Source organism: Thunnus albacares, chromosome 11, assembly GCF_914725855.1.
Source record: "Thunnus albacares chromosome 11, fThuAlb1.1, whole genome shotgun sequence".
NCBI classification, from domain to species: domain Eukaryota; kingdom Metazoa; phylum Chordata; class Actinopteri; order Scombriformes; family Scombridae; genus Thunnus; species Thunnus albacares.
The window spans coordinates 24,313,095-24,326,650 of record NC_058116.1 but is presented as its reverse complement, the minus strand read 5'-3'; the positions used below and the strand labels follow the sequence as shown (position 1 = coordinate 24,326,650).

The 13,556-nt window shown below is 39.2% G+C and overlaps 1 protein-coding gene across 1 annotated transcript in view; it reads left to right on the top strand.

Moving 5' to 3' along the window:
• The window catches only part of ube2f (ubiquitin-conjugating enzyme E2F (putative)), a 47,048-nt gene extending 42,393 nt beyond the window's left edge, over window positions 1-4,655 (top strand). Inside the window, exon 10 of the mRNA XM_044365833.1 lies at window positions 809-4,655. Coding sequence (XP_044221768.1) covers window positions 809-859 — 51 coding nt within the window. The 3' untranslated portion in view covers window positions 860-4,655. The remainder of the gene's footprint in view (window positions 1-808) is intronic.
• The last annotated feature ends 8,901 nt before the right edge of the window (window positions 4,656-13,556 follow it).

Below are 13,556 nucleotides of genomic sequence, written 5' to 3'. Positions count from 1 at the left end.
AAGGGGAGGTTGCATGGGGATGGAAAGAAGCCAAGCACAACCAGAGAGGGCACGATCAAGACGAGAGAAAGACATGACCAGAAGGGATATGACCAAGAGAAGTCATCATAAACAAGATGAGATATGCCCTAATTATAATGAAATAAAATTGCAGATGAACATACAGATATAGGCGATTGAATTTTAAATCCTGGTTTAATATGCTTCAAAGAGCACAAAGCTTTATACTTTTGTAGTTTTGAGTGTCTAGAAGAATTTAAAGCCAGCTTTTATTAAAATCTTTATCTTAGAAAGTAATTAAATCAACTGACTCAATGAAAAAATTCTTCTTAAAAACGCTGATATAAAGTCAGAGGCCTCATTTTAAAGGTGAAGTGTGTAGGATTGAGCGGTGATGTGCAGATTGCAACCAACTGAATATCCCTGAATATCCCTCCCCAAAGGATGATTACTACTGACTTTGCTGATTCCCTGACTTTTCCTGTCCTTTTTGTGAAATGTCTCGACAATCATTGGATGGATAACAGGAGAATTAATCCTTTTGGATTTGATGATCCACTGACCCCCCCCCCCTCACCACCCTTTCCCCAGGTCCAAGTTGTCTAATATTTTTGGTTTATGATCAAATACTTGAAAATACAGTACAGCCTCACAGAGCTGTAGATTCCTAGTCTTGTTTTTAAATCGCAGATCATATTCCCGTCTTTGTCACATTTATCTGTCTGCCTTGTACGAGTGTTTAATTTCCGGCTTTTCCCCTATAACTCTCACACTCTCTCTCTTTTACCGTCCTCTCTCTCACATCCAGGAGGATTTTCGGAATAAAGTTCAAGATTACATCAAGCACTACGCCAGATGATAGAAGCACCGGCTACCTACATCAGCCTGCACCAACCAACCAACCAAACTGCTCTACCTTGCCTCTGCTTATCTTGGCCAACTCCCCCCCGATGTGCGTGAATCAGCAGCTGACTCTTTGACTCATAACTGCTCTCCTCCTCTTGATACCACTGCCCCACCAATGCCCCCCCTCCCCCCCCCCCCCCTCTGTTCACCCAGTCGCAATAAACTCCACATTGCAGGAACAAAATAAAAAAGAAAAAAAAAGAAAAAAAATGATGTGTTTGAAGAAGGACTTAACTCAACAAAAGAAAATATGCTTTAATTATCCTATTTGAGTGTTACGATGACCACAATTCATTGTGGCAAGATCACTGAATGATGCCGCCTCGCTGAGGTGTCCCTGAACCTGTCGGAAATGAACGAAGGTAAGGGATGTGATGATTCAGTGGCGTTAAAAAACAAAAGAAAAAAAGATCTAATCTAAAAAAAAAAAAAAAAAAGATTAAAGAAGTTACATTTAGCTGTTTTAAAATTTGACAAATTAAGAGAAAGAAAATGTTACTATCAGTTCTCTTTTCCAGTGCCTGCCATGTATGTGTTGCTAAAGAGAAAATGCATGTGAGTTCACAGACATACAGACGCGGTGTCCCATCCTGTGGTATAAGACAAACGCATATACACATTGTCGTACACTTGTCTATTACTCACACACACACACACACATATATACACATTCACGTTGGAAATCCTACAGCCCCAAGCCCCACTAGACAGCATGTGAATGACCAGTACCATATCGTCCCATTCTGTTGTCACTGTCCCTGCATGTTCACATACACAAACACACACACACACACACACACATGCACACACTCATGCTCTCATACAGACCCTCTGTGTGTTTTCAGCTCCATTTGGATAAAGTTGAGATAAAACTTTACCACAGCCAAATGTATTGAACTCTGTTTTCAGCTTCACCTCCTCTCTATCTCTTCTCTACACACACACACACACACACACACACACACACACACACACAGTCACATATACCTTTTTTCCATGGAGGATGGAGAGGTTTATTCACACTTACATTACAATGCAATCAGAAAGTATTAAGATAGCGACAGTCATTTTTTATTGTGTTGGCTCTGAGACAAGGTTTCAGCTTCATTTGAGGTTGTTTACATCCACGTCTGATTGAACATTGTTGTTCTTTTTAAATGTAGTGCCCCGATTTTAGGGGACAAAAAGTAACAGAACAGGTGAACATCAACAGTTTGATTGAGGTCAGATTACTGAACAATCCAGTTTGGCCATAACAAAGCCTTTATGTATCATTAGTATCATTGTCCCGCAGTAAATTGGGGGAGTAGTTACAAGAGGACCTACACTGTTATACAGATGTGAACACCCAGAAAGCTGAAGGTCAGCTCATAGATGATTTACATCCAATGTGTTGGAGCACAGAGCCAAAACAATAGAAGATATTTATCTGTCCTAATATTTGACGAGTGCACTGTAGAGTACCCTCTCGTTCTGGTTGCTGTGGGAGATTTCACAAGCTATGCTATAGAGCTTATCTTTCTAGAGAGACGGTACTCCTGAAGTCTCTCTCTTTGTGTGTATATGTACTATTTTTTTTTTTATTGTCTGGTTGTGTGTGGAAAAGTCAGTGGCAGAGGTTCTGATTTACTCTTGAGAGATGCTGCATATGTCTTTGTGTGCTTTTGTCAATTCGGAACGAATGGAGGTGCCTACAAGTTAGATATCAGGCTAAACAGCTCGTGAGCAGGCTAGCGGGCTAACATGCTAGCGGTACTAGCGAGCGTGCTTACTAGGTAGTGAGTTTTCTAGTTAGCTAGCAGGATAACAAGCGAATGGTTTTCTGCCAGTCAGTGCAAGAGACACTTTCTTTTCATCACGTGTGTGTAGATTATACAAAATGGCAGGCTAGCCAACAACACACCTTCACAGTTGTAGTGTAGCTAGGTCGCCACCAAAACACAAGACATCGCTCACTCGGTAGCCAGTTGGCATTCTTGCAAGTGAATTAGCTTGTTCGCTACAGTGCTAATTAACTCCCTCGCTAGCTAGTTAGCTTGCTAGTTAAAGGTATACTGTGCAGGATTTTAATAAAAAAACAATGTATAGACTCATACTCATACAAAAGTAATCCCTCTTAATTATCACTTATGAGCGACTAGAAGTGTGTGGTGGTGTATTTATCTGCAGAGACTTTCCCCTCTGCCTGTAATAATTTTTCCTGCTTCTCTGTCTCCCTCCTCTGCTGCGTGCAGAGTGCTGCTGTTTGACCGACACACACACACACAGCAGAGAGTGGGTGTGTTTATTCGCGCTTTACAATGTAACCACTGTGAAACAATCAGAAAATAACATTTTTTATTACTCTGATTCACAGCTTCCTTCTCGCCAGCACCCGCTCACTCTTCTCATTCACTCTCTAGCTCGCCCGACCACAGCTCTCTCTGTCTCGCTCTCTCTTGCTCGTTAGGGGGAGGAGGGGCCAACTTTGAATGCTGTTTGTTTACAAACACCAACTGACAATTCCTGCACAGTATACCTTTAATTTGCGTAGGCGGCGCGATTCCATTGCTAAATTGAGTAGTGCTCTAGACTGCACGACTCCGGGGATTTAGAGCAAAATGGATAACTGTCTTTTTGAACCTCTGCCATTGTGGAATTTGGCCAATAGAAGCATGTTTGTTTGTGTGTGTGTGTCAGTCAGTCAGTCAGTCAGAGATGGGGAGAAAGACCGCATCACTCGATGAGCCAGTGAGGGTCCAGTGTGCGTATGTGTATGTGTGTGTGTGTGTGTGTGTGTGTGTTTTTGCTTGGCTCTAGCTAGCGTTGTGCCTCCAGTTTGAATCATTATCTCTGAGCATCAAGTCTGTTCTCACTCCATTCAGCTTTGTGTTCACATGTCTGCATGAGGCAAAGTCTATGTGATCTGCCAGCAGTGCATTTTACTAAGGATGTCAGAAATGTAATTGTTGAAGATTAAAAAATTTTATGTTTGAGGTTTTTGCGTATGCGTGTGCGTGTGAGTGTAAAGACTGAAATTCTTGTGCTTGTGGAGTGTGTGTGTGTGTGTGTGTGTGTGTGTGTGTGTGAGTGTGTAGGCAGTTACAGTATGATGTGTTGAAACAATGTGATTTGTTAGCATGCTCTGGCTCCCTCTCGCCCCTCTTTCCTCTTTTTTTTTTTTTTTTTTTTTTCTCGTTATTCCGGCCCAGGGTTCAACAGCTCAAATTATAATTGTTTTCCAAGTGAAAACAAACAACAACAGATGACACTGGCCTCTGCTAAAATAAAGGACCTGAGAATATGACCAAGCAAATGTGACTGTGGGGTTTTTTCCCCAGCATTTTACCCAGCGTGGTTTCGGTCCAGTCAAACCTTGAAGGCTAAACTAACTGCCTGTTAAAATGAAGCCATCATGAGTAATCACCATGACAGTTGATTTTTTTTTACGGTAGCGTTTGCCTCCAGGATACGGTAGCCCAATACTTGCAGTAATCTTAGCCTTACTAATTCTCCGATGTTTGCTTGCATGCCCTTCATTTTGGCAGTGAGCAGTGTTTTGTTTTTTTTTGTTTTTTTGTTTTGTTTGTTTTTTTTGTTTGTTTTTTTTTTTTTTCCCAGGATGTTATTGGGAAATGTCTGCTTGAGCTAGCTCCATCTTGGGGCCAGGACAGAAGATTGACAACCTGTTCTTCTTCAAATCCTCAACCGTTTCTTTCTCAGATTGTATATCCATTTTTTAAGATATATTAAAGAGAATATAAATGAAACTAATACGTCTTGTCGTTTGTTTCATCATGTGCTCATTTCACTAAACGTTACAGTTGACTGTCAGCATTGAAAGGTGGAAAAATAAAATTATTTTATGGTACAACTAACGATTTTCATTATAAATTAATCATCTGAATATTTTCTTAAGTAATCACTTAGTTTATAAAACGTCAGAAATGTGAACAGTCAAATTGTCCTGTAGAATTATGCAGATGAAGATGATCTGCTGTGGACAGTATGGATTGTTTTATTGAACACAGGCTGACTGAGACCACCTGGCACACACACTGATCAGTATTCTCTCTTTGATCCTTCAGGGAATAAAACGGCACACCAGAGATTTGTAAGAGGATGTAAAGTCTCATTTCAATTCTAGTTTTTATGCTTTTGTTTCAATGGTTCTTTTACATTTTATTTTATGAGAATTTATATGTTTATATTCTGTATTTAGGCATTGTTAGTTTGGATAGGAGTGCTGTAATTTGCATGATTTTTTTATGGATGAATATATATTCATATATATTCAGAATATATATATTCATATATATATTGAGAAGTAGCAAATATTCACAATTGAGGAGTTGTAATGAGGTAATGTTTGCCATTAATGCTTACAAAATGATAAATAATTCTGTTAAATCAACTAATCACTTCAGTATTAAATTAAATCATTGAATTAAATTATTTGCTGCATGCCTTTAATACAGATTGTAGGGAGACTGTATGGATAAAATGTTTAGAATTATCACTGGACACATATTATAGACAGCTAAGATACTTATGTAAATAATACATTTAAATTAACATACATTTTTATCAGAAAATGTAGTCTATTGTAGTTTTAAACAGCACATTTATAGAGCCCAAAAATTAATTCTCACCATCAGAAATAAAAGTTAATAAATAAATTCTTACTCAAGGTCTACATTTGAACCATCTCCATGACATCTGACATGACAACTCCATCCGGTGATAAAAACCATAAGATGCACCTTAAAGCTTGTTGTTACTGTTACTACACTGCATGTTGGAACTTTGTTAAAATGCACAGTATCAGTCAAACACATCTTCCATTCACTTCAATGAGAAAGTGTGTCCAAACTTTTAACTGGTACTGTACTTCTATTTTTAATTCACTTGTTGTCTGTGTGCAGTTAATGGCTGTACATTAATATCCTCTTTCTCTGCTCTCACCTGCCTAGAATTGAGGTGTACTTTCCAAGGAGTGGGAAAAGTGTTCATACACTTGCACATGCATCCACACAATGTTTAACTTCATCTGACAGCAGGCAGCCACTTACACATTTGACTTGGCTGAGGCAGACACACACACACACACACACACACACACACACACACACACACACACACACACACACACACACACACACACACACACACAATTCAGACATCTGTCAATCACCCACAGCCTATCATTATGCCTGGTTTTGGAGGAAAGACAGTCATACTGTACACTTGCCCTGTGGCTACACTACCTTATGAATGTCCTGTGTGTGTGTGTGTGTGCTGTGACAGCTGACAGCCACAGCCAGGTAATGAGATGGTTGAATGGTATAATTCATATTTCTGCAGTTCCCTCGATATCCAGGTCACAACACACTTACAGTACACGCTGAGCCAAAACACATTATGATTCTGTCACACTTAAGTCTTCTTTAACCAGCTTCAATTAATTTAAAGCGCACACTTTCATTTCCGTTTGCTCTCAAAGCCGTGGAGAGGAGGTGCAGAAATCGTGTCTCTAAATGGTTCCTGTTGACAGCGCACCTGCCAAACCCATTAAGATTAATGGGTTTAAATGATGGGTCATTTGTCACACAAATAGGTTGCAGGCAACACTGCTGTAACCTGGGAGCTGATTCTGATTGGTGAAAGAGGATCATGTCAAAGCCTAAAACTGTACCGTGTCTTTTTAAATTCAGTAAATAACCATATTTTAATGTAAGTGGGACAGATAACTGCGTCTAGTTAAATAGTACAGATTCTTTACGGAGTGTTTGTGTGTATATAAAATAGCTTGTTTTCCAAACAATAAAAGAGAATTTTCTTTGTTTGTAGAATGAGGACTTGTAATCACCACCCATCACTCATCTATCTGGATGACTTGCCTGCTCCTTTTTATATCTTATGAGAGAGACATTTCCTCACACAATCTAATGAGGCAACCAGAGGGAATCAATTAATGATTGTAATTAATATTAACGACGTCTTTGCTAGGCCTCATGAAGGCTGGAATTACACACGGTTTCTCATTTCAGTATAGGCCATTGAATGGGTGATGTAAACATCAAAATCCACACACATCTATTTGCAATGTCTGTCCATATAAATAATTAGTATGGAAACACCACTTTTAAATTTGGCACCAATAATCAGTTCATAACAGTAGGTGTCTTTTTTTTTTTTTTCCAATGGTTTACACATGACAGTAGGTTATGATTTAAGTCACTTTCAGGGACACAAACCAGACATAAGACCAGTTAATTGGAGATGGTTTGTGCAACTGGGGACAAAAACCCCCAATTGGTGAAACGTTGATTTTTGGGTCAGTGGTTATGGTCAGTATTAGAGTAAGTCTCCAGGAAATGTGTGTGTGTTGGAGGGGTGATCCAGTTCACTCCTCTCTTACTTTCTGCAGATCAGGTTATTATCTCATTATCATGGCAGCTATATAATAAAATACTGCACTTTCAACTTCTTTCTTTCTTTCTCCTTTTCTTTTTCATTCATTCTTCCTTTCTCTCCTCCTCTCCTACAATTGCATGTTCATTTAAAAAAAAAGATCTACAGTGCCCTTCAATAAATAACATCCTCTAGCAGGACAACTGCTGTGTCTTAAGTATCTACAAATGGTTGTCAGGTTGAAATGATCGGCTATTGTACAGTACTGCTTGAAAGTTTGTGAACCCTTTAGAGTTTTCTGTATTTCTGCATAAATATAACCTAAAACGTGATCAGACAAAACTAAGACGAAGTGAACTCAATTAAACAATTGAGACAAAAAAACCTAACATTTTTTTCATCTTTTTCATTTATTTATTGAGGAAAATTATCCAATCTTACACATTTGTGAGAGGTAAAAGTATGCAAACCCTTGCTTTCAGTAACTGGTGTGACCCCCTTTTACAGCAATAACTTCAACCAAACGTTTCCTGTAACTGTTTATCAGCTCTGCACATCAGCTTGGAGGAATTTGAGCCCATTCGTCCTTACAGAACAGTCTCAACTCAGGGATGTTTTGGGCTTCTTTGCATGAACTACATGCTTCAGGTCCTTCCACAGCATTTCTTTAGGATTAAGGTCAGGACTTTGACTCAGCCGTTCCAAAACATTATCTTTCTTCTGCTTTAACCATTCTTTAGTAGAACGACTTGTCGTTTAGTGTCGTTGTCTTTCTGCATGACCCACTTTCTGTTGAGCTTCAGTTCACAGACAGATACCATGACATTTTCCTGTAGAATTTGTTGGTACAACTCAGAACTCATTGCTCCATCAATGATTGCAAGCTGTGCTGGTTCAGAGGCAGCAAAGCAGCCCAAACCATCATACTACCACCACCATGTTTCACAGATATGATAAGGTTCTTCTGCTGGAATGCAGTTTGCTCATCACCAAACAGAACGGCTCTCATTCAAGCCAAAAAGTTTGATTTTGATCTCATCCATCCACAGAACATTGTTCCAATCACCTTCTGGATTATCCATGTGGTCTTGTGCGAACCGTAGACGGCAGCAATGTTCTGTTTGGAGAGAAGTGGCTTTTTTCCTTGCAACTCTGCCATGCACACCATTGATGTTCAATGTTCTCCTGATGGTGGACTCATTAACATCGACTGTAGCCACTGCAAAAGAGACCTTTAGTTTCCTAGACGTTACCCTGGGATCCGTTGTGGCCTCCCGGACTATCGCACGCCTACTCTTGGTGTGATTTTTGTTGTTCGACCACTCCTGGGGAGGGTAACAATGGTGTTGGATGTCTTCAATTTGTATATGACCTGCCTGACAGTCGACTGGTGGAGTCCAAACTCTTCAGAAATGGTCTTGTAACCCTTTCCAGCTTGGTGAGCATCAACCAATCTTCTTCTAAGGTCCTAAGAAATCTTCTTTGTTTGAGCCATGACACACTTCCACAAACCTGTGTTGTGAAGCTCAGAGTTTGACAGTGAAGACCCAGATTTCTCTTCTTCAAATAAGGCAGGGCCTCCCAGACGCACACTTGATTGTCATCCCATTGATTGAAACACCCAACTCTAATTTCCCCTTCAAATGAATTTATAATCTTAGGGGTATGCACACTTTTGCCATGCACAAATATGTAACATTGGATCATTTTCCTCAATAAATAAATGAACAAGTGTAAAGTTTTTGTCTCATTTGTTTAACTGATGTCTCTTTATCTAGTTTTAAGACTTGAGTATAAATCTGATCATGTTTTAGGTCATATTTATGCAGAAATAGAGTAAATTCTTAAGGGTTCACAAACTTTCAAGCAGCACTGTATGTGTGTGTGTATACTGTATGTGTTAATGTGTGGGTTTCCTCTGTGTTTGTTGTGGTGACCTGGTGGTTGTTCGGCACCAGCTGCTTATTTCTCTCCTGCTTCTCGGTCTTTCCTCACTTAGCTGTGTGCAAACTTCATCTCATCCACCACACTTGCTGTTTCCAACTTGCACCTCATTTCTACATGTTTTTACTTAATCATCGGCTCTGACCAATGTCACTTTGGAGCTACAACTCCGTAAGCACCCAAGGCAGAAAATATATGGGGAAAAATTGGGTCCAGGCCAAAAATTGCAGGGGTTATACCTCAGCTTCCATCGCTGGATTGATATTGGTTGACAGTAGTTTCAGAATTTGCTTGAGATTGAGTTTAATTTCAGGGAAAAGTAGGGCTGGGTATTGCCTGGAAATGTATGGCACCAGCCTGAATACCAGTAACATAGTGCCATCAAGTGATATTGATACTAACTCAACCACCTGCTCATTCTTCTTCAGAGCCACAGTTTTTTTTTGGAGGGACACAAAAGTAAAAAAAATAAAGTAAAAACAACAAAAATGCACTAAAAACACTTCACAAATAAAAAGGAGTGTCCATGACATTTACACTTCTTTCTGCTGACAATCCCACGATGCAACGTCTCTCATTAAATAGATACAAAAATGACCATCGTAAGACACTGCAGCTGTCAGTGATGATGCAGAAAGGGCGATCACTCAGAGAAAACTACTGAGTGTATATTATACAGGGAGTAGTGAGTGAACGAAAGAGTGATTTCAGATACCGCACAATATGTAGTTTAATTGACCGTCAACTGCAAGTAACAAGTGAGTAACTTTTCCAGCACTGATTAATGGCTGCTGATCTTCATCTCAGCCTTGGTTCAGCTCCACCAGGAGGGTAGAGCGATCTGTATGTAGTCCGAGAGGCAAAACCCAGGACATAGAAAGTCCAGAGAAGGCGACCCTGCCGGCATTTCAATCAGCTCCTTTCTCTTATCATCTGAATTATAACATACGAACAATATTATAGAGAATTTAATATGCTAGTAAATCAAACTGAACCAGTAAAAAGGACATTTTTGAAAAAGTAAGATGGACATGTCCACAACTACACACTTGTATCTTATCTCTGTGTCATAGTAACTGTTAGTAGTGATGGTTAAATTTGACTGTGAAGCAGCTGCAAGCATGTGACCTTCACAAAGGGTTGAATTAATGATAAAAGTTTATCTGAATTTGTGTATTTTCAGTCCCCCCCCCCCCCTTTGGCAGAGCAGTTGGAAAATTTGTAAGGAGGAAATGGACCCACAAAGCACATCAGAAAGCTTATCTGAATTGAGGGTTTAAGGATAGAGGAGGATGTATCGCTGCACAGATTGTAAAGCCACCTAAGGGAAATTTATGATTTGTGATATCAGGCTGTACAAATAAAAATGGACTTGACTTGACTAGAAGTGACTTATAATTTAGATTAGTTGTGATATTGGTTGGTATGACTGCATCAATCAAAGCAGACTACTTATTCCCAACCAGTGATGTCTAAAACAGCAGCAGTTTTCAGCCTTTATAACGTGTTGGATTATCGTTTAAATGCAAGTGAAATATTATTCTGCTGTTCAGCTCTGATTTGCTTTTCTTTTCTACAGGAGTCAGGAGATGTAACCTTCCAGTATAGAGATTACCTTGCTTTTATAAATTCTTCTTAAGTGAGTATTGATGGATTTATTGCATTGAAATCAAACCGCTCAACTTCCACAACCTCACAAAATCTTTTATCCGAGCAAATTCACCAAACACATTGCCCTTACAGTAAACGATGTCTGTGTTAAAACAGATATAGAAAGAAAGATAACACGGGAATGCTGATGGAGTTTGAATAGAGGCTGACAGATAAATGCTTGTTAGCTTTGACTAACCAATTAAACCCAAGGCAGAAAACTTACGTAAACGTCCTTTTCTGATCTTGTGTGACCTTGACGATGCTGTGATTAATTCTGACCATATAGCTGCCTCATTTCATGTCTCTCCTCTTTGCCATAAGCCTGTATAAACAGTATTAGTTTGTCCAATTAACAGCACAGTGTGCCCTACAGATACCAACACATGCAAAATTTTTCCATGAAGAGGACGTTCGGTTTGTTCTTTTTCACATGCAGAGAAGCTGCATGAAGGTAGATTCACAGTTTGCATCTGTGTGTTTACTATTTGTCTGTGTGTGTGAAATAAACGAGCAGATGTATACAGGCTCGCACGTGTCCATGTATGTTCCACTGTGTGTGTGTGTGTGTGTGTGTGTCTGACAGTAAGTGCCTCTCCATTTCCTTTGTTCTGCTTCAAAAGCTGCCCACACACTCGCTCCAGCCGTGGGAGGCTTTTCATTGTGCAGTGAGATTAGCTTGGCAGGCTGCAAACAGTAATACATTTAGTCATGCCAACTTACGCAGAAGCAGAAACAATGACTACATCACTTTAATTAAATAAAGCTCTGTCTCCAGTGTTACTGTTGAATTGGAACAACATTAATGGCAGATGAACATGACGCTTTTGACATTGTCATTTAACCGGGTTTATAAAGTCCGAGCCACTGAGGGCTCGGTGTGAGGCCTTGAAGATTGACATGCATGAATCGCACTGCAAAGCACAAAACTAATCCAGTTCAAGTTCAATTGTATGGCCCATTTTCATACAGATGTAATATTTTATATGGTGATAGAAGATTAAGTCATCAAAAAGGTGAATATGTTTGAACAGATAAAAAAAAAAAGGAACAACACCCACAAGCTGCACATCAGATTATTTTTTCTTCAGCATGCAAACATATAGCACTGTACAGCATTATGCATATCTAGCACAGTATAATGCACACCCACAACACCGTAAAAAAGAGCATTATGGATGCCAAAGAGCATTGCACACATCCGGCAGCATTATGCATACTGACTTAACTTATCACTTGTTGCTGAAAAAATGCTGTCAGCTGTGAAGTTGAGATATTTAAAGTCCCCCTCCCCTCATAAATATGCTTTTTCTCTTGTTCCTACAGTCGGATGTTTTAGCTTCACCGTGCAGAATGATGTACAGTATGTGCAGAGTTTCACACTAGTAGGCTGTTTTTATATTTATCTGCTGAGAGAGGAAAGTTTCTCTGTGTTCATTGAATATTTGATTTTAAAGGGGCAGGCCTATGAGCAGGATTTGTGACATCACAACTAGTTTTGAAGCCAATCGTGGTCCAATATTCAACATACACAAGTTGGATGTGGAAATCTGAAGCCTCCAGTGTACAAACACTGAGAATAGACTTTACAGTGAAGTAGGAGACATCTTGTGTCCAGCTGTTAAACTTACAAAATGAAATATATTTGCATATTCATAGTTTCTGGAATTTTTAATGAGGGAGAAGTAGATGTCATTTTAAGGATTTTAACATGGTAACTATACTTTTTTCTGGAAAAACCATATCAGACATATTATTTTTCCAAGCAGATAATTATTAATTATATATTATTATGATATTATAATTATTAATTTATATGTCTTCATACATGTCTGGTGGGGATCTTTAAACAAATTCAAGCAAATGAGATGGAGTCGCCGTACATGAAAAGTTGGAGTCACATTCTTCACTTGCAACATCATTTTGAAAAGTTGCCACAGTCACTGTGACACTCGGTATGATTTTAAGCACCTAAAGTCATTTGAAACCTTGAAAGCATACCTGTGCATGCACAGTGGTGTCTGCTGTACTAGGACCTCACTCCTGAGGGTTACTATCTTATCACTGGTTTTACTCTTTGGAGCCATTTCTAAACAAGCTACTGTAACCAAACTCTTCATGGACGAAGGAACATGTCACCCAGGGCAGTGGTGTGACTCAATGGCGTGTTTTTACTAGTTTTTGGACAACAATGGAGGTCTACGGCACAGAGGAATACGATATATCTGGCTTTGGATACACACACAATACTTGTAAGTAGGATGAGTTCATTGTTGGTGTGACTCTGCTCATGACATTTGTTGACAATAAGGAAAGAAAAATATAGAAAATCTCCAGCTGTATCCTTTAAATCAAGCAGATATCTTACAAAGTTAGTATAAATTTCCCTCTTTGTGTTTCCCTTTTGAGCCTTAGTGGAAGTATAGTAACAAAAAGACTTAAGATATCTTAAGATATCAACTTGATTGGACTCATTTGGATAGCTGAACCTTCATATTAGCTTAAAATAATCTTTTATTTTGCAATGAGGATTGCAAAATAAAATGAGGATTGAGGATTTTAGCATCACCTACATTGTTATTGCATTATGAGGGGACCTCCAGATGGCCAGTATTAGCAGGAGGAATGATCAGAGCAAGAAAAACCTATTTCAGTGTTCATTT